Raw genomic sequence first — 17,896 nt, forward strand, 5'->3', positions numbered from 1 at the left:
ACCAGAATCTAGCCAGCCAGTCCATCCGCAGTTTGGCAGACATGGAGAGTGTGGTGTCTCTGTGGTTGTGGGTGTTGGGGTTGGGGTCCCTGTGCTTGTGGTAGTGGTGGGGGTGGTGGTCTCTGTGGTCGTGGGTGTTGGGGTTGGAGTCTCTGTTGTAGTGGTGGTAGATGGCGGGCTTGGGGTCACTGTAGTTGTTGGTGTGGTGGTTGTTGTCTCTCTTGAGGTGGTGCTAGAGGTTGGCATCGGAGTCCCAGTTGAAGCCGTGGGCATTGTTGTAGCTGGGGTCTCTGTAGTGGTAGGACTTGGAATCTCTGTTGAATGGGTGGTAGATGATGAACGGGTAGTGGTCGTTGAAGGTGTGGAGACACAGTAACTTGGAACAAAACAGCAATAGACGTTGATCTCGTAGTTGAGGCAGGCAGGCGTCGGGGTGGCTCCCCCTGGCTTCTGGTCCTGGTTTTTGCACACAAGCCCAACAGAGGTGTCACACACCACAGTTTGTTCAAGCTCTTGGAGGGGAGTGTTGGGAAACACAGCGGCTCTGCAGAAGATGTTGGCTACCCAGCCCGTCTCGCAGATGTTCTCAAGGGATTCAAAGTCTCCGCCTGCTTCGGTATCATTCGGTTTACCAGAATCCAGCCAGCCAGTCCATCTGCAGTCTGGCAGACATGGGGGTGATGTCACTGTGGTGACTGTAGTTGCAGTTGGGATAGTCGTTGGCAGGGTGGTGGTTTGTGGGGTGGTGGTTGAGATGGGGGTTGGGGTAGTGGTCGGCTGGGTGGTGGTTGGTGGGGTGGTGGTCGGTGGGGTGGTGGTCAGTGGAGTAGTGGTTGGTGGGGTGGTGGTTTGTGGGGTGGTGGTCGGTGGGGTAGTGGTCAGTGGAGTAGTGGTCGGTGGGGTGGTGGTTTGTGGGCTGGTGGTTGGGGTAGTGGTGGGGGTGGTGGTCAGTGGGGTGGTGGTTGGTGGAGTAGTGGTTGGTGGGGTGGTGGTTTGTGAGCTGGTGGTTGGGGTAGTGGTGGGGGTGGTGGTCTCTGTGGTGGTGGGTGTTGTGGTTGGGGTCTCTGTGGTTGTGGTAGTGGTGGGGGTTGTGGTCTCTGTGATGGTGGCTGTTGGGGTTGGAGTCTCTGTTGAATGGGTGGTAGATGATGGGCCTGGGGTCTCTGTAGTGGCCGTCGACGGTGTGGAGACACAGTTAGGTGGAACAAAACAGCAGTAGACGTCGATCTCGTAGTTGAGGCAGGCAGGCTGGGTGGCTCCCCCTGGCTTCTGGTCCTGGTTTTTGCACACAAGCCCAACAGAGGTGTCACACACCACAGTTTGTTCAAGCTCTTGGAGGGGAGTGTTGGGAAACATGGCGGCTCTGCAGGAGATGTTGGCTACCCAGCCCCTCTTGCAGACGTTCTCAAGGGATTCAAAGTCTCCGCCTGCTTCGGTATCGTTCGGGTTACCAGAATCCAGCCAGCCAGTCCATCTGCAGTCTGGCAGACATGGGGTTGGGGTCACTGTGGTGACTGTAGTTGCAGTTGGGATAGTCGTTGGCAGGGTGGTGGTTTGTGGGGTGGTGGCTGAGATGGGGGTTGGGGTAGTGGTCGGCTGGGTGGTGGTTGGTGGCGTGGTGGTCAGTGGGGTCGTGGTCAGTGGAGTGGTGGTTGGCGGGGTGGTGGTTTGCGGGGTGGTGGTTGGGGTAGTGGTGGGGGGGGTGGTCTCTGTGGTAGTTGGTGTTGGAGTTGGGGTCACTGTGGTTGTGGTGGGGGTTGGGGTAATGGTTAGGGTGGTGGTTGGTGGGGTGGTGGTCAGTGGAGTAGTGGTCGGTGGGGTGGTGGTTTGCGGGGTGGTGGTTGGGGTAGTGGTGGGGGTGGTGGTCTCTGTGGTAGTGGGTGTTGGAGTTGGGGTCACTGTGGTTGTTGTGGGGGTTGGGGTAATGGTTGGGGTGGTGGTCAATGGGGTGGTGGTCAGCGGGGTGGTGGTCGGCAGGGTGGTGGTTTGTGGGGTAGTGGTTGGGGTAGTGGTTGGGGTGGTGGTCAGTGGGGTGGTGGTCAGTGGAGTGGTGGTTGGTGGGGTGGTGGTCAGTGGGGTAGTGGTTGGGGTGGTGGTTTGTGGGGTAGTGGTTGGGGTAGTGGTTGGGGTAGTGGTCAGTGGGGTGGTGGTCGGTGGAGTGGTGGTTGGTGGGGTGGTGGTCGGCGGGGTGGTGGTTGGGGTCGAGGTAGGACACTCATCCCTCTGCCGGCAGCAAAAGACCCGTATCTTGTAGTCATAGCAGACCTCAAAAGGTCCGTTTCCAAACTGGTCTTCTTTTTTGCAAATGAACCCGAAGGAGACATTGCACTGAGCCTTCTGGCCCAGCGTCTCCCAGCTGAGGAAGGGCTCCACGGCCGCCCTGCACTCGATGTCCTGGGGGGCCCTGCAGGCTCCATCGAACGTCTCTCGGTCCCCGCCGTCACTGTTGGTACTGGGATGGTCGTTGTTGATCCAGTCGGACCAGGAGCAGCAGGAAACTAGGCGAGCAAGACCGGCATTGGCCAGTCAGGTGGGGGCGCACCTTTCGGGAGGTCAACGGGCTCAGAGAACCCAGAGACCCTCGTGACCAGCTGTCCCCATCACCACCAAAGGGCCTGGAGCAGGCTCAGAGACTTCAGGCTGAGCCTAAACTTCCACCTTCTACTTCTCCCCTCTTTCTGCAGCTAAAAACCTGAGACCCCCATGCCCCGCCAGTGACAGACCAGGCCTGAGGCACCAGCCTAGTGCCCCTTCCTCAGCTACCTTCAAATCCATAAGCCTAACAAATGAACGAGGAAGGGCCACCCAGCTCAGCCCAGAAGCCCGCTGGCGGGGCTCAGGCTGGACTCTTGACCAGTGTTTTCACCCAGAGCTGGTCAAGTCCCCTGCATGAGTCCCTGGGCTCAGCAAATCAGGAATCAGGTCACCAAAACAGACCACCTCCAGTCCCTGGGCCGGTGGTCCGGCCTCCCAGCCCAGCCCGCATCGGGGTCTCGAGGGAGGCACGCTTTCTGCTGCTCCTCGCCCTGCATCACGGGACCAGCTGCTAACGTGACTTACCGGTCGTGGGTGAAGAGGAAGGTGACGCTGCGGTAAAACGTGGGGAGAGAGAAGGTCATTGTACAGGTTTGAGGTTTGTGAAATCTCTTCATTTTCACGTTTTGTTTCCCGGTGGCTGTTATACACCCGCGGCCTGTTCAGCACTAGCTACGACTCCAGCTGAGGGACCCAGGGCACTGGCGGCCTCCTCCAGCCCTGGCTCCTGCAGGTCCATGTGGCCGTCACCCTGCTCTGGGCTTGGGGCTGTGGTTGAAATGTGGGAGGGGGCGGGGGACACGCCCCGAGCTGAGAGGCAGGTCATTACTTCCCGCCTGCCTAGAAGGGCCGTCCCTGCCGAGCTCAGGGGAAGGCAGGCCCCCTGCAGGGGAGGGGGCCTTACTTGTGCTGGGGGTCGGAGTGGTGCTGGTGGGGGTGGTCGTGGCGGAGGTGGTCGTGGTGGGGGTTGAGGTGGCGGAGGTGGTCGTGGTGGGGGTTGAGGGTGCTGAGGTGGACACACAGACGTTGAAGTATTTCTCCACCGTCCCGTTGGGGCCACAGAACTCCCAGTAGCAGAAGGAGCCGTCCTGTGTCATGTTGACGATCTTCCCTGCGGGAGGCCAATATCTACCCATCAGGGACAAGACAGAGGCTCCCCAGGCCCCTCAGCCCGTCCACACAGGGGAGACGGGTCCCCCACCACCAACCAGCAGCCAGCCAGCGCCCGCCAGGACCCCGCGCCCAGGACCCTCAGCGGTGCCCATCAGAACATAGAGGCTGCGTCACAGAAGGGGCTTCATTCCCCATCAGGAGAAACACAGATGTGTCAGGTGAGCCCTAAGGGCTGCTGCAAACCAGAGGCACCTCCGAGCTGACAGGGGCTCAGGGCAGCCACGCGGACCTTCAGGGGGGCCGGGGACGGAAGCACAGGAGGTTGCACCCAGCCAGGACCCAGGTGGGTCCAGGAGGAGCATCCGGCGGTGGGCAGCTTACCTTCATCAACCCGGCAGACAACTTTCGAGGACTTGGTACACACGCTGAAAAGCAAGCGTGAGGCTGCAGGCCCGAGGAGGCGCCGGCCTGTGCCCTCACCCGCCCCCCACACCCCACGACAGGCCTGCAGCCTCAGGGTGACGCTGCCTCAAAGGCCGGCTCGGGACCCCACCTGGGCTCCCAGTGTGGGCAGAGCAGGGACGAGGCGAGGTGCAGAGGCAACACGGGCCACGCCTCCCCCCCGCCGTGTGCGTGCGTGTGAGTGGGCGTGCATGTCTGTGTGTGTGCGCTGACCTCCCCGGGCCCCTGTGACGGGAGCTTAGGTACCAGGCGTGGCAGATGTGCCCTGCGGGCACGGACGTGCCCGGTGAGTAGTGAGTGTTGTCGATGTAGCAGCCGCACTGGTCCCTGGTGACACACGCCTTCAGCTCCTCGTCGTAGATCGGCCTGAGCTTAGGGCACCGGGGGTAGCAGCCTGGTGGGCACAGGGCGCTGGGCTTGGACCGGCGCAGAGGATGCACATCCACCCCGTCCACCTCACCCTGCCCACCCTCCCCGCCCCGCAGGCCCTCTTCTCCAGGACGCCCTCTGGGACAGCCAGGCCCCGCCCAGCCTCCTGGGGGGCATGGCCCCTGCGCCCTCCCCAGATGGTCCTCTAGTTCCCAGCTTTTCTCAGCTAGAGGCCTCCTCAGCCCCCGCCTCATCCTGACCTGCTCTTTTCCCATGGCACCTTCGCTCCTGACTCAGAGGCCCCCTGACTTCCTGGTGTGCTAACCTGACCCCTTTCTGTCTCTCCCCTTGAGAGTGGGGTCTCAGCTCAGACTCCCAGCAGACTGATGAACAAACTGCAGCAGGGCGAGCCTGGCCTGCCTGGCACGCAGGGCAACACCCCACGGGGCCCCTCACCCTCCAGGTAGGACACGGAGATGTTGGAGTGGATGCCATTGACGGTCCGACAGGTCTCAAAGCTGCGGTTCCCGCAAGGTTCGTAGTGCCACTCACACTCGTCGGGGGGGTTGTAGTAGTCGCAGAATATGGCTGGGGGTAGAGGTGCGGTCAGACTTGGGGAGGGCGGAGGCGGGGAGGGGACCACGGACACGCCCCTCCCCACTCAGCAGCTCCAGCCCCGCCCCGCGGGTGCCCGGCGCTCACGGCACAGGTCGGGGGTCCTCCAGAACACGCAGGCGCCCTCCTTGGTGCACTCCTGGGCGTAAGAGGCCACGGCGGAGCAGAAGCACTCACAGTCCCCGCCGGCGTCGCAGGAGCAGGAGTCTTGGACGCAGGCTTCGTAGAAGGGCATGGGGTCCACCTGGGGAGGGGCGTCCATGTGCCAGGGTCCACGCTGCCCTGCCGGGGCCAGGCCCTCCCCTGTGCCCCGAGAAGCGCAGGGCCCCGAGGCTGGGACAGGGAAAGGTGACCCGGCACCACCCCCCAGGGGCCTGCCAGGGGGGTCCCACAGCGGTGCCCACCACACCCACCCCCCACTGCCGGGAGCAGACGGCTATCTGGGCGCGCTGTGCCCTGGAAGGTATGGGAGAGCCTGGGGATCCAGCCACGTCTCTCAAAGTTAAGACTGGACCTCTGGTCATGTGTCCGGACACACAGGACGGAGCTCAGGGGTGACACTGCAGGGAGAGCCCCTGGCCCGTGGCCCCGCCCACAGGCCGACACGCCCCTCCCGCCTCGCGGTGGCTCCGCCCACACCCGCGCCCCGCCCACCTTGCTGTGGCAGAGCGCGAAAACCCGGCTTTTGATGATGCTGCACTGCTTCACCGACCAAGAGCGGCGGTGCAGGTTCACGGTGCAAGGGTCCGGGGTGGTCCTCACGTCCGGACAGGTGGAGGCCTCCTTCCAGCTGTTCCCGAAGTCCAGCTCACTGTCCACCACCATGCGGTCCCGCGTGGTGAAGTCGTTTTTGGACCGCTGGTCAAAGTTCCCGCACAGGCCACACACCGCACCCTGCAGAGACAAGCCGGACAGGGGGCTTTGCCCGGGGGCCTCGCGGGAGGGAGGGGGCTGGCCCTGGGCGTGCCTGGGCGGCCCGGGCAGGCAGGGAGCTGCGCACCTTATAGGAGGGGTCGAGCTTGATGAAGATGGTGGTCTTCCTGTCCCAGATGACGATGACCCCGATGCTGGCCTCCACCACCAGGTACTGACCCACATCCCGCGTGGTGTAGGCCACGTTGTGGCCCACGTCACGCTGGATCACCATGCAGTGTCTGTCCTCCAGCTTCAGCACCGTCCTCTGTGCCCAGGGGAGAGGCCCGTCACTGGCCTGGTCCAAGGGGTCCCCAGGGACCATGCACCCCCCGGGGAGGGGCAGCACTCACCCCAATGAAGATCTTGATGGCCTTGGAGCAGGTGACCCCAGTGGTACCGCAGGGCACATTCTCGGTGATGATACTGAAGGAACCCAGGGAGGTGTTCTGGCCGCAGTAGTCCTGGGGGCCCAGGGGCACGTGAGCCAGGCTGACCCAGCCACGGGGTGAGGGGCACCCCACCCCAGCTGGGCCCCACCCCAGCCCCTCCTCTGCTGAGAGGCGGCTTAACCATCCCCCACACACGCCCCTGGGCACCCCACACCCCTGACACCCGCGGGAGGTCGTGGAATGGGAGGGCCAAGGAAGGGCTCCCCTCTGACCCCAGACCCTGTCCGCTCAGAGCCTCCTAATTGGGCTGGGACAACCCAGGGCCAGCAGTTCAGGGACCACAGAACAGAGGCGGGCTCTGCCCATGCCCTCGGCCTCACCTGAACGGCCACGTAGGAGCAGTGTCCGTCGAAGTCATAGTACTTCCCGTCGAAGGTGATGTAGTGGCCATTCCCGTAGATGGAACAGGTGCCATGGCACACAAACTGGGTGCACGCCCAGCGCCCTTTCTGGCAGGTGCTGGGGAGAGGGAGATGGGGGCTGGAGGGGCTGCAGGGGCCTGGGCTCCCCAGCCCTGCTTAGAGAGCAGCCTGGAGCCCTGCAGAAAACCCCCAGCAGCTCATACCTCCAAGCCCTCGTACCGCAGCCCCCATCAGGACCAGGGCCCTGCAGACCCCAGCCAGCCCCACGGAGGAGGCTGTGCCCCAGGGCAGGCTCCCGGCGGAGCGCTCAGGCGTCCTGCAGACCCCAGCCAGCCCCACGGAGGAGGCCGTGCCCCAGGGCAGGCTCCCGGCGGAGCGCTCAGGCGTCAGAGGCAGGGCCGGGCTCTCACCAGGTGTTGCAGTCGACCCTGATCTTGTCCCCGGGCTGGTACAGGTCATTATTGTGCACACACGGACACGCCTCCTCCACCACGCAGCCCCCCCGGCCGTCGTCCATCAGCCCCTCAGGGCACACGCAGCCACTAATGCACTCCATCTGGTACTGGGGGGTGGTTGGAGAGAGGGGTTCAAGGACCAGATGCCAGGCCCAGGATGGCCAGCCCCTCTTCTGACACTGCAGACACTCACTCGTGTCTCCCACCCCACCTTCCGATCCTCGACCCCGCGCCCTGGTCCAGCCTCCAGAGCCCCACCCTCAGGCTCCCTGTGGGGCTGGGAGGCAAGTGAGAACGGCCTGCCCGGGGCCCCTCCACGGTCCCTACAGGGGCCCGCGGGCAGCTACTCCCTCAAGGGATGAGAGGGCAGCAAAACCCGAGCGTCCGAGGCCCAGGATCCGGAGCCTCAGGGCCACACAGGAGCCCCCCGCGCCCCCCGCCTCAGCGGCACCCCCAGAACGCACGTGGCCGGCAGCCAGCGTCTGGCAGCTGACGGGCCTGGGGCTCCGGGTGGCCAGTGCCGTTAGGTTGCTGCAGTCGACATGGATCTTCGGGGCCTTGCAGGCTGCGGGACGGAAGGGGCCGCTGAGCCCAGCTGAAGCTGGGTGGGGGCTCGGGCGGGCAAGGGAGAGTGTGGGGGGCGGGAGGCCGCGCACGAGGTGGCGGCCACTTACCCTGGCCGATCAGCTTGACCTGTATGCAGCTCAGCCTCCCGTTCCGGCAGACGCTGAGAGGGAGAGGTGGGGTGAGCCAGGCCCAGCGGCTCTATGGGATGGGCGGGCAGGGGGTGGGCCCCCCGAGCAGACGGGGCGCACCCCTCCCCCACCCCAGGACACCCACCATCGCTCCTCCTGCCTCAGGACCACATCCCCTGCCTCCAGGTAGAGGCCGCGGTGGTAGCAGGAGCACTTGGCCAGGGGCACGCAGCGGCCCTTCTCGTCCAGAAACATGTGGTCAGGGCAGCCGCAGCCGTCCACGGGCGCGAAGCCCTGCAGGCAGTGGGTGTCGGACTCGGACAGCGAGCGGCAGGTCTGCCGGCAGGTGGTCAGGTTGTACAGGAAGACCTGAGACTTGGGGCAGGACTCCAGGTCCTTGTCTGCAGAGGGGAGGGGCCTGTGTGAGGTGGGGCAGCCCCAGCTCCTGCTCCCCAAAGGCCAGCCCCAAGCCCCGTGTCCAGCTGGGACACCCGCCCAGCCAAGGGGCCAGCAGAGCGGTCACCCCAGGCCCATCCCGGCCACACAGGGGCCACGTGCCCCACCTTCTGGGCTGAGGGGTTCCAAGCTCCTCCATGCAAGCAGATGCCCAGGCTGGTTTGCCACTGGCCCCTGCGATGTCACCCCCATCCCCTCCCCCCTCGACTGCCAGGGTGGGACGGCAGGGACCGGAAGGCCGGCCGGAGCCCGAGACTCACTGCAGACGTGCTCCCGCCAGCCCCACAGCATGACGCCCTTGGCGGCGCAGGCGCGGGCGTACGAGGACAGGGCCGCACACATGCAGTCCTCCGTGCTCTGGCAGTTGCACGTGTCATACTTGCACCTCTGGGGGGCAGACGGGCCGTGAGGTGGGAGCCGGCTGGGGAGCGTCACGCCCATGCAAGCACTCAGACATGCAGCCCGTACACGCGTGCACAAGCCCTCAGACACGCAGCCCGTACACGCGTGCACAAGCACTTGGACATGCAGCCCGTACACGCGTGCACAGCACTCAGACACGGAGCACATACACGCATGCACAGCACTCAGACACCCAGCCCGTACACGCGTGCACAAGCCCTCAGACACGCAGCCCATACCCGCGTGCACAGCACTCAGACACGCAGCCCGTACACGCGTGCACAGCACTCAGACACAGCACGTACACGCGTGCACACACACCCTTCACCGCATGTGCACACTCACACAAGCAGCGATATACACGTGCTTGTGCACACACAGCAGCTTCCCACAGGAGGGGTGGGGCTTAGCCGGGGCGGGGGCCGCTGCGTGCCCACCCACCTTGTAATACTCGGCTGGGTCCACGGTGGAGTGGCACCTCTCAAACGGGGTCTTGGGCTTCTTCAGCAGGGAGCACCAGTGCTCGGCGTAGTTGGCTGTGGAGGGTTCAGCCCCCTCAGTGGGACGGCCGCTCTAGCACGTCCCTGCGTCCCGCTTCCCCGTCACCCAGGCTGGAGCAGACATTGCCCCTCGGTGGACCAAAACAGGCCCCCCCCTTCAGGGCAGGTGCCCCTTGCCTCTCGCCAGCTCCCCAGACGTGGCAGGCGGCCAGTGGGTGTGAGGGTGTCCAGTCGAGGCCACCACCCACGGATTAGCAGACCCTCTGCTGGGTCCCTCGGCCAGCTGCCACCGTGGGCCACCGTAAGCCAGCCGCAAGGCAGAAGGCAGCAGGCAGCCAGCCGGCCACACCTCACCCACCCACCACGTTCCCCCAGGAACCCCGTCTGCCTGGGGCCGGGGCCCGGCGGCCAAGCCTCACCGCTCTCGATGCTGAGGGCGCAGGGGTCCTCCAGCCAGTCCAGCTTGTCATCGCAGCTCGACTGGGCCTTCCAGGTGTTGGCGAAGCCGGCGCCCGTGGCCTCCACCAGCCCCCCGGCCGTCCTGAAGTCGTCCCCTTCGAGGCCATTGAAGTTCCCGCAGAGGCCTGAGGGGCCGGGACAGGGTTGGGAAGGGCGGGGGCCGCAGAGGCCCGACGGCGGTCGCGAGGGGGAGCCGGGCGGCGCCACTCACCCTGCACTCGGCCCTGGGCCGCCTGGTCCAGCGACAGGAAGAGCTGCATGACCGGCACCAGCTGGATCTGCAGCTTGAGGCCGAAGGTCGTGGTCACCACGAGGTGGTAGGAGGACGGTTGAAAGATGGAGAAGCTCGCTGCAAGGGAGGGGCGTGAGGCCGGGCGTGAGGGTCGGTGAGGGGGGAGGCATGAGGGGCGGTGGCAGAGGGGTGAGGGGGGGCGTGAGGGGGTGCATGAAGTGAGGTAAGGGGGGGCGTGAGGGGTGGTGGGGGGGCGTGAGGGACGGTGGCAGAGGGGTGGGGGGGGCGTGAGTGGGTGCATGAGGGGCGGTGAGGGGCGTGAGGGGGGGTGTGAGGGGCGGTAAGGGGTGGGGGTCTGCCCATCCCCCATCTCCTCCTCCCTCCCCCGTCTCCCCCTCAAGTCGGCGCACCCGGAGCAGGACTCACCCGTCACGTGGGGCAGGTTCACCGTCTGCTCATTCAGCAGGACGCTGCCGTCCGACTTGAAGGCCACCACCTGCAGGCAAGGCCGAGGGGACAGGGCTGAGAAGGGCCGTGGCCGGGGGGCTGGGAGGGTGGGAGGCAGGAACACCCACGTTCTTCTTGTTGTCGGCCAGCAGCACCACCGTCTTCAGGCAGGTCTGCTTGTCCGTGAAGCCGCAGGGGGCCAGCTCGCCCAGGAGGGCGTAGGAGTCGTTCTGGGTCTGTGGGGTGGAGGTGAGGGCGCTGTAGTCACACGGCGGGTGGGGCAGGGGCCCAGCGCCCGCACGCCGCTGAGCGCCAGCCCACCTTGGTCAGCACGTAGTAGCAGTCCCCGTGGAAGGTGTACTTCCTCCCGTCGAAGGTGGAGATGTGCGCACCGCCCTCCAGGCTGCAGGTCCCGGGGCACTGCAGGTCCTGGCACACCCAGCGGCCAGCGTTGCAGACACTGTGAGGCAGAGGGCCCAGGGTCAGGCTCGACTGCCACCCCCAGTCCGCCGGGACCCCCGGGCCACCGGGACCCCCGGCCCACCTGGACCCCCCAGCCCACAGAGATCCACCGCCCGCTGGGACCCCCGCCCTGGCACCCACCACTGCTCGCAGTTGTTGGTGATCTCCTGGCCGGGCGTGTACAGGTGTCCGTGCAGCTTGCAGCCACACTGGCTCACGGGGATGCAGCTGCCGCCCGCGATGTCATCATACACAGTGCCTGCAACAGGACACGTTCCCCTCAGCCGCCCCGATCCCGCCGCTCCCAGGGCCACAGGTGCACCTGGCCTCCCACCCACAGACCCCTCTTTGGGGGCGCTTTGGACCCACACTGTGTCTGAGGGACCTGCCTCCAGACTCAGGGTCACGGGCCAGGCTGGAGAAGGACTGTCCAGGGGTGAGGAGCAGGAAGCTGACGCTGAGTGTGTGTGCGTGCGTGTGTGGGGAGGGTCTCAGTGCTCGTGCTCTTTCTCCCGCTTGTCCCCCATCCCGCCTCCCCACTCCCCGCCCGCGTCCTCACCTTCTGGGCAGAAGCAGCCGTCCATGCGGTGCTCTTCACACAGGTTGCTGACCTCCAGGTGTGAGCAGGTGTCCATGCAGGGTGAGCCGCTCTCCAGGTAGACCATGTTCCCAGGGCAGCTCTTGGCTGGACAAGCAAAGGCAGACCCCTGAGCCAAGGGGCGGGCGCGGCGGACACCATGAAGGGTCTGGTGCACACACGTGGCCCCCAGCCCTGGACACACCAGGCCGCCCTGCCCGGCACCCACAAAGACCAGCACGTTCCCCGGGTCAACCCCCGTGAGCCCCCTGCGTCCTCCCGCCGCTGTCCCGGCACGCCGCTTACGGCAGAACGCGTCGGTTCTCCAGTTCTCTGGGCGCCCGCCGGCGTGGGAGCACTGGCGGGAGAACTCGGCGATGGTGCTGCAGATGCAGGAGGCGTTCTGCGGGCAGTGGCAGCGGTCCTGCATGCAGGCCTGCACGTACAGCTCCACGGACACCAGGCCCTGGCAGCTCGCGAAGGCCGCGGCCGTCAGCAGCCGCTCGCACTCGGCGCGCTGGGGGGCGGTGCAGGAGGCGGGCATGGGTGGGGCTGCTCACGCCCCCAGCTCTCCCCACCCCCCAAAGCCCCCACCCGCACCGCGGCTGGGGACTCACGTGCTCGGAGCAGGACTCGGGGACCACCGTCTCCTCGGGGTCCTCGCACACCACGTCAGGCTTGTTCACCTTCTGCATGTTCCCAAACTCGACAGGACTGAAGCGTACACCTGGGGGGTCACGGCCTTCAGCAAGGCTGGAGGGCGCCAGGGGGCCGCCCGCACCCGCCCACTGAGGCCCCCAAGGAGGCACTCACCCTCGGAGAGGAACTCCGAGTATGTCTGCAGGCCGTTGTAGTCCCCGCAGAGGCCGCACGTGTGGTTCCGGAACTTACTGTCCAGCTCGAGCTGCCGGGGGAGGGGACAGGTGAGCAGGCCGCAGGGTCGCCCCCCCCCCCACAGCCAAGTGGGGCTCAGAGCCTGGTCAGCTGTGGTGGGAGACCCGGGGGCAGTTCTGGCAGCCCTGAGGGCCCAGAGGGACCCTCACAGGGTGCCCCCCCGCTCCCCGCGTGGCGCCCCAGCCCCCCGGCCCTCCCCGCAACGCACCATGACTGAGTCCTCCTGGTTCCACATGAGAGTGAGCCCAGCGCGGGAGTAGATCTTGGTGTAGGCGTCAGTCTTCTCGATGAGCAGCCCCGGGCTGTAGTGGGGCGTGCTGACCCTGGGGGTGGGCACGGGGGTCACGCTGGCCCATGCAGCTCCCCCTCGCAGAGGGGCCGAGGCTGTGGGCTTGGGTCGGGTGGCCGCTCTCTGGGGACACTTGAGCAGTGGCTGAGCCCCTGCCCACCTGCCTGGCCAGGTGGGGCCACACACGCCTGCCCAGGGCCCTCTCCACACCCCACCTCAGGCTCCATTCCTGGTAGGAATCCCCAGGAGCCCTGGGAGGAGGGCGGGCCAACTGGGAAAGCCTCACCCAGCCTCCGAGGGCAGGCCCTGTGCCCACCCCGCACCACCTCTGGGGCCCTGTGCCCACCCCGACGCTGAGCCCGGGCTGTGGGAAACTAAACCCCGAGCAGCAGGGAAAGGGCAAAGCCTGCAGGTGGGGAACCGCTGGGCGGGAGTGCGCTCAGAGCCCCATTGTTCCCCAGACAATGCTGGACAACGTGGGGGAGGAACGGCCTCCTGTGGGCCCCGCGTAACCCTAGCCCGCCGGGCCGCCAGGACGGCGAGCCCAGAGCCTGGTGGGCTCCCAGCAGAAAAGGTCGCAGAGACGCACGGGATAAATAAATCCCTTGAGCCCCCTCCCCAGCCCCGCACCCCTGGGAGTTCCTGCCAGGGCCTCATCAGCATTTGCTGAATGAATCGATGACCTGGACTCGGACCCCACACTCTGCTTCTGAGCCGTTGGCCAGAATAGACGCGGGCCGGGGGAGTGGGTCAGGCTGGGGGGCAGGGGCCGCAGCCCTGTCACCAGGACTCAGGAGGGGACGGGCCGGACCACTCACATGGCCCCGTTCAGCACGGTGAGCTGGCGGGTGAGGTAGATGGTGTCGTCCTTGACGGTCAGCAGGATGTACTTGACCTGGGACGGGCCCCCACTGCTGCTGGGGCCGCGCTTCAGGTGCACGGCGAACTCCTTGTAGGCGTCGCGGCAGTCGGAGGCGAAGTTGTAGTCGCACAGCCCAGGGAAGTGGAAGACGTTGCCGTCGAAGGTCTTGTAGTGGAAATCGCCCCAGGAGCTGCACACGCTGTGGCCGTGGTTCCGGGTTCTGCCTTCTGGGGGCCGCGGGGGGAGGCGTGAGTGGCCTGGCCGCCTCCCTCAAGGACCCTCTGCTCCGGAGGCGCACGCCAGCTGCTCAGAGCCACTGGGGTCTTGGCCCAGGCCCTGGGGAGGTCGCCCTGCAGGGCCCTCTGCCGGCCCCCTGGTCACCCGCCCGCGCGGTCTCGGGCCCCCGCAAGGGCATCTGCAGCTGCCTCGCCCTCACGCCCGTACCCTGCGGGGGCCCCTACCCTGGCCGTTGCCACACTCTGTCCAGTGATGCCCCAGCCAGTGCCCCCTCCCCTGGCTCCAGCCTGCCCGCACTCAGCAGAGGGTGGTGCCAGACCCCTCAGAGGGGGCCCCCAGGTTCGCCCCCGCCCCCCCGGCCCCGGTGGCTCCGCTGGATGGAGAGCCCCCTGTCCTGCCCTCACACAGGCTTCTGTGGCTGAAGCCGCCCCCGAGCAGAGGCGCAAACAGCCGGCTCTGCAGAGGGGACCGCCTTGGTCTCGACCCTCCAAGGGCCCCTGACACCCAGGACTGGGGGCCTGGCCCCTTCTGGTGGGCCCCTGCCTCCCTCAGAGCCACAGGCAGCTGCCCGGCCCAGTGCGTCCACCTGGGACTGTCCCCTGGACACACTGGCCGGACCATCACCTTCAAAGGGACTCCCCCTTCCCTTCTCCTTTCCTCTCTGCACCCAGAGTCAGCAGGGGTGGGGCCACAAATGCCGGGCCAGGTCGCCCACCCCAAAGCCTGAGCCGAGGAAGACCCCCTCTCCTCCAGGCAGGACCATCTGCTCTGGGGATCCTGCAGCCTTCTCACCTCTCTGGAGCTCCGTGCCCCTGGCCCAGGTCAGAGCCAGGCAGAGGGCCGCCAGGTGGGCCAGCAGCAGCCCCATGGTGGCCAGAAGGAAGGCAGGGCAGAGCGCCCGGGGCAGGGGCCAGGCCTTATATGCCCCACAGAGCCACCAGAGGGCGGGGAGGGCAGGAGGGTGCGGGACGGGTGGGGCGCCCCCCAGGTCATCAGGAAAACAGCTGTGGGGGCTCCGAGGGCCCGCTGGGGAAATATTGACTCAGGTTATCTGGGGTTTATCTTTTATTGCTCCGGTAGAGCTGGCCGTGCCCGGGATGCGGCACCATCTACCCAATGTGGCACTGTCTACCCGATTCCAGCACACACCCAAGGCGGACCTCCGTCCCTCCTGCTGCTGGGCCAGCCTGGGGCCAGGGGTCCTGCTGGAAGCTTGTCCCAGCAGACAGCGCGCTCCCCGCGTCCCCACCTCACCCATCCAGCACCCCCGGCACAGTGAGGTCCAGTGGGGGCCTCCCCAGGGGCCCGGATAGGCCAGTCTGTGGGGTGGGCGCCCCCTCCCACCTGGGGGCCTCCCAGAGGTCATCTGGGCCACAGCTACCCCACCGGGGCCCTGCTTTCCCTGAACCCTGCTGCCCGAGGCAGGGCAGGCGTGGGCTACTGGGGGCCCAGGGATCCCTCACTTCAGCACAGCTCCTTCCTGGAGCCTGCGAGCTCCGTGAGGGCCTGGCTCCAGCCCACTCGCTAATCCCTTCCCTCCCCCAGCCCGGCCCGCCTCTGGAATTACATGTAATTGGAACTTGGGGAGCCCAGCATCCTCTGGGACACAGGGCACCTGGCCCCAGGCCAAGAGTGGCCATCCCCCAGGGGAAGGGGCCAGGTCCGGGCAAGGAGGTGGCTCTCAGCCCAGCACAGGCCTGGCCCTGCTGCCTCCCAGGACAGTGGGGAGGACCAGGGCCGGGGGAGGTGGCCCACAGGTGCTCCCAGACCAGGCCTCCCACAGCAGAGGGTCCTGCCCCGGAGAGGAGCTGTGGCCTCAGGCGCATCCCAGACCCTCCAAGCTGAGCCCAGCGCGTCTGGAAACGCCTCGGAAAGGGGCGTTTGGGCTGCACGGGCCCCGAACCTTAGCGACCTCTGGGCAGCCCCCGTTGCTGGTGGATAAACCGAGGTTGGGCCTCCCCTCCAAGCAGTCCGCCCGTCCTGAAAACAGTGCATCCTGGGTTCAGCTTTTGACTCTGGCCCACACGAGCGTGGACGACTGTTCAGATGAGGGGGAGATGCAGGCTCCAGCCTCACAGTCCCCGGTTTCAGGGTGAGCGGGAGGGGCTCATCTCAGCAGTTACTCTGGAAGAGGGGGCCGCCTGGGGGGGCCGTGGGACCCCCTGAGTCCCTGAGCCCGGCACCCCCACAGAAGCCCCTCATGGGCCTTCCCTCTCCTGACACCCGATCCTCCCACGGCAGCGCCCAGGGCCACGAGCTCCCCCCAGCACAGGTGATGGCTCCCAGGGCCCCTGCAGGGCCAGGACATCAAGGGACGGGCACCCCAGAGTCTGAGAGCGTGACTGGGAGCCACAGTCCCCAGACCCAGCCCTCCTGAGGGTGAAGCCCCTCATCCACCCTCCCCAGACCTGGGGACACGCCTCCCCGCAGGCCCCAGGGACTCGCACAGCGCAGGGCTGGAAGCAGAAGGCCCAGGGATTAGGGAACCAGAGCGGCAGGGCCAGCGGGCAGGCCGTGCCACTTTCCCGTGGGGCTGGCACGGCTGGCACTGAGCCCTGGGAAAACCCGAGGACGGGCCCGCCGTGGGCCCCAAGGGTAGTCATTTTCCCTGCCAGGCTCCCTCTGCTCTGGTGGGTTCAGGGATTCCTGGCCAGACACAGGGTGCCCAGCACAGCCTCTGGTCTGAGAAGGAAGGGCCCCCTGGGACTGAGGAGGTGGGGTCCCCCTTGCGTCTGAGCAGGTCAGCCCTGTGGACCCTCTGGGTGGGCAACAGGCTGCCCGAGGCCCCTGTGTCCGGCCCCCAGCCCTCTGGGCAGAGTCGCAGGTTGTGAGGCGGGCCCGTGAGCAGTGGCATCAGCCCCACTGGCTGGGGCGGGCATGGGGCGGGCTCCAGCCCCTGAGCAGGGCTGCGGACCCCCGGGTGCTTGGGTACATCCACCCGTCCATCACGCTGACTCGGGGACGCGGGAAGAGGCTCCCTCAGTGTGGCTGGAGCCCTGTCCCCGCCCCAGAGGGACCCCCACTCCTCTCAGTGAGAGGGCTGAGCAAACCACCCAGCGCTCCTCTCTGATGAAGCTGTGACACCCCAGGCCACCAGGACAGCACTCTGCCCAGCTGGGGCTGCGGGGGGCCTGAGTGCCCGCCCGCTGGGTGGACCCCTGCAGAGCAGATATGCCAGCAGCCTGGGCAGTCATGGCCCTCCTCCTATAGGCCCCACACCCAGCGGTGTTTACCCTGACAAGACACTGTTCCCGAGGACTGCATGGGTCACCGATGACCGAGGGAGGGGCCCAGAGACATCACAAAACACAGCCCAAGTCGGATAAGTCAGGTCCACAGACCCTGACTCATCAGGAAGGGAGGGGAGGGGGAGGGGAGGGGGGAGGGGAGGGGGGAGGGGAGGGGAGGGGGGAGGGGAAGGCGAGGAAGGGGAGGTCAGCGGCTCCCTCTGTATGTGTGGACCCTGCTCAGACCCTGGGCCCCGCCCCAGGCCCTCGGTTCTGGTCCAGCCTCCGTGGGCAGTTGGAGGGTGCACCCAGGGGAGCCCTCTGAACACCCCAGGGAGACCCCAGCCCCAGCCAGGCCCAGACGGAGTCCCTGACAGTTAAGCGTCTGAAGACTCGGTGAGGGGCTGACAAAGCATCAGCTGTGCCCACCCCCTCCCCAAGTGCTCCCGAGACGTCGGAAGGGGACTCTCAGGCCTGGAGACGCCCGCCAAGGATCTGAAGGGCCTGGTGCACACGCGCGGGCCCACGTCAGCCCCGGGCCTGCGAGCGTTTACGAGAGGACGTTACCTCCACCCTGCCGCCCCACCCTGCGCCGGGTGAGGGGGCGGGTTCACACACACAGGTGTTTGTTCAGGTGTGAGTGGGCCAGGGCAGGTCAGTGGGCTGGGCCCTCACCCAGGGTCCCCGGAGCAGGCAGGCACAGGCATGGCCTCCCTGGGGGTACAGGGCCTCTGCAGTTCACGAGACCAGTTCACACGTCTCCCACCTCGAGACCCAACACTGACCCTGAGCATCGTCCTCACCGCCCCGCCTGCACCGCGGGACCACTGCTGCCTTCAGTGAGCGCTGGAGGGCTCGTCTGTGTGGGCGCCTCCACGGAGC

The 17,896-nt window shown here is 66.6% G+C and overlaps 1 protein-coding gene across 1 annotated transcript in view; it reads right to left on the reverse strand.

Annotated features, from left to right (window-relative positions):
- Positions 1-14,655, reverse strand: part of MUC2 (mucin 2, oligomeric mucus/gel-forming) — a 29,944-nt gene extending 15,289 nt beyond the window's left edge. The window contains exons 1-30 of the mRNA XM_070782816.1: positions 14,580-14,655; positions 13,507-13,777; positions 12,608-12,722; positions 12,319-12,409; positions 12,123-12,232; positions 11,812-12,022; positions 11,488-11,613; positions 11,070-11,187; positions 10,788-10,926; positions 10,595-10,702; positions 10,446-10,515; positions 9,999-10,136; positions 9,748-9,912; positions 9,270-9,364; positions 8,687-8,813; positions 8,116-8,371; positions 7,950-8,002; positions 7,740-7,840; positions 7,231-7,382; positions 6,779-6,917; positions 6,360-6,470; positions 6,095-6,274; positions 5,749-5,988; positions 5,182-5,338; positions 4,936-5,067; positions 4,357-4,504; positions 4,030-4,073; positions 3,440-3,646; positions 565-2,498; positions 14-232 (exon numbers count right to left, since the gene is read on the reverse strand). Of these exons, the coding sequence (XP_070638917.1) occupies positions 14-232; positions 565-2,498; positions 3,440-3,646; positions 4,030-4,073; positions 4,357-4,504; positions 4,936-5,067; positions 5,182-5,338; positions 5,749-5,988; positions 6,095-6,274; positions 6,360-6,470; positions 6,779-6,917; positions 7,231-7,382; positions 7,740-7,840; positions 7,950-8,002; positions 8,116-8,371; positions 8,687-8,813; positions 9,270-9,364; positions 9,748-9,912; positions 9,999-10,136; positions 10,446-10,515; positions 10,595-10,702; positions 10,788-10,926; positions 11,070-11,187; positions 11,488-11,613; positions 11,812-12,022; positions 12,123-12,232; positions 12,319-12,409; positions 12,608-12,722; positions 13,507-13,777; positions 14,580-14,655 (6,033 nt within the window). The remainder of the gene's footprint in view (positions 1-13; positions 233-564; positions 2,499-3,439; positions 3,647-4,029; positions 4,074-4,356; positions 4,505-4,935; positions 5,068-5,181; positions 5,339-5,748; positions 5,989-6,094; positions 6,275-6,359; positions 6,471-6,778; positions 6,918-7,230; positions 7,383-7,739; positions 7,841-7,949; positions 8,003-8,115; positions 8,372-8,686; positions 8,814-9,269; positions 9,365-9,747; positions 9,913-9,998; positions 10,137-10,445; positions 10,516-10,594; positions 10,703-10,787; positions 10,927-11,069; positions 11,188-11,487; positions 11,614-11,811; positions 12,023-12,122; positions 12,233-12,318; positions 12,410-12,607; positions 12,723-13,506; positions 13,778-14,579) is intronic.
- Between the last annotated feature and the right edge of the window lie 3,241 nt (positions 14,656-17,896).

Source organism: Bos indicus, chromosome 29 (genome assembly GCF_029378745.1).
Source record: "Bos indicus isolate NIAB-ARS_2022 breed Sahiwal x Tharparkar chromosome 29, NIAB-ARS_B.indTharparkar_mat_pri_1.0, whole genome shotgun sequence".
In the NCBI taxonomy this organism is placed as follows: domain Eukaryota; kingdom Metazoa; phylum Chordata; class Mammalia; order Artiodactyla; family Bovidae; genus Bos; species Bos indicus.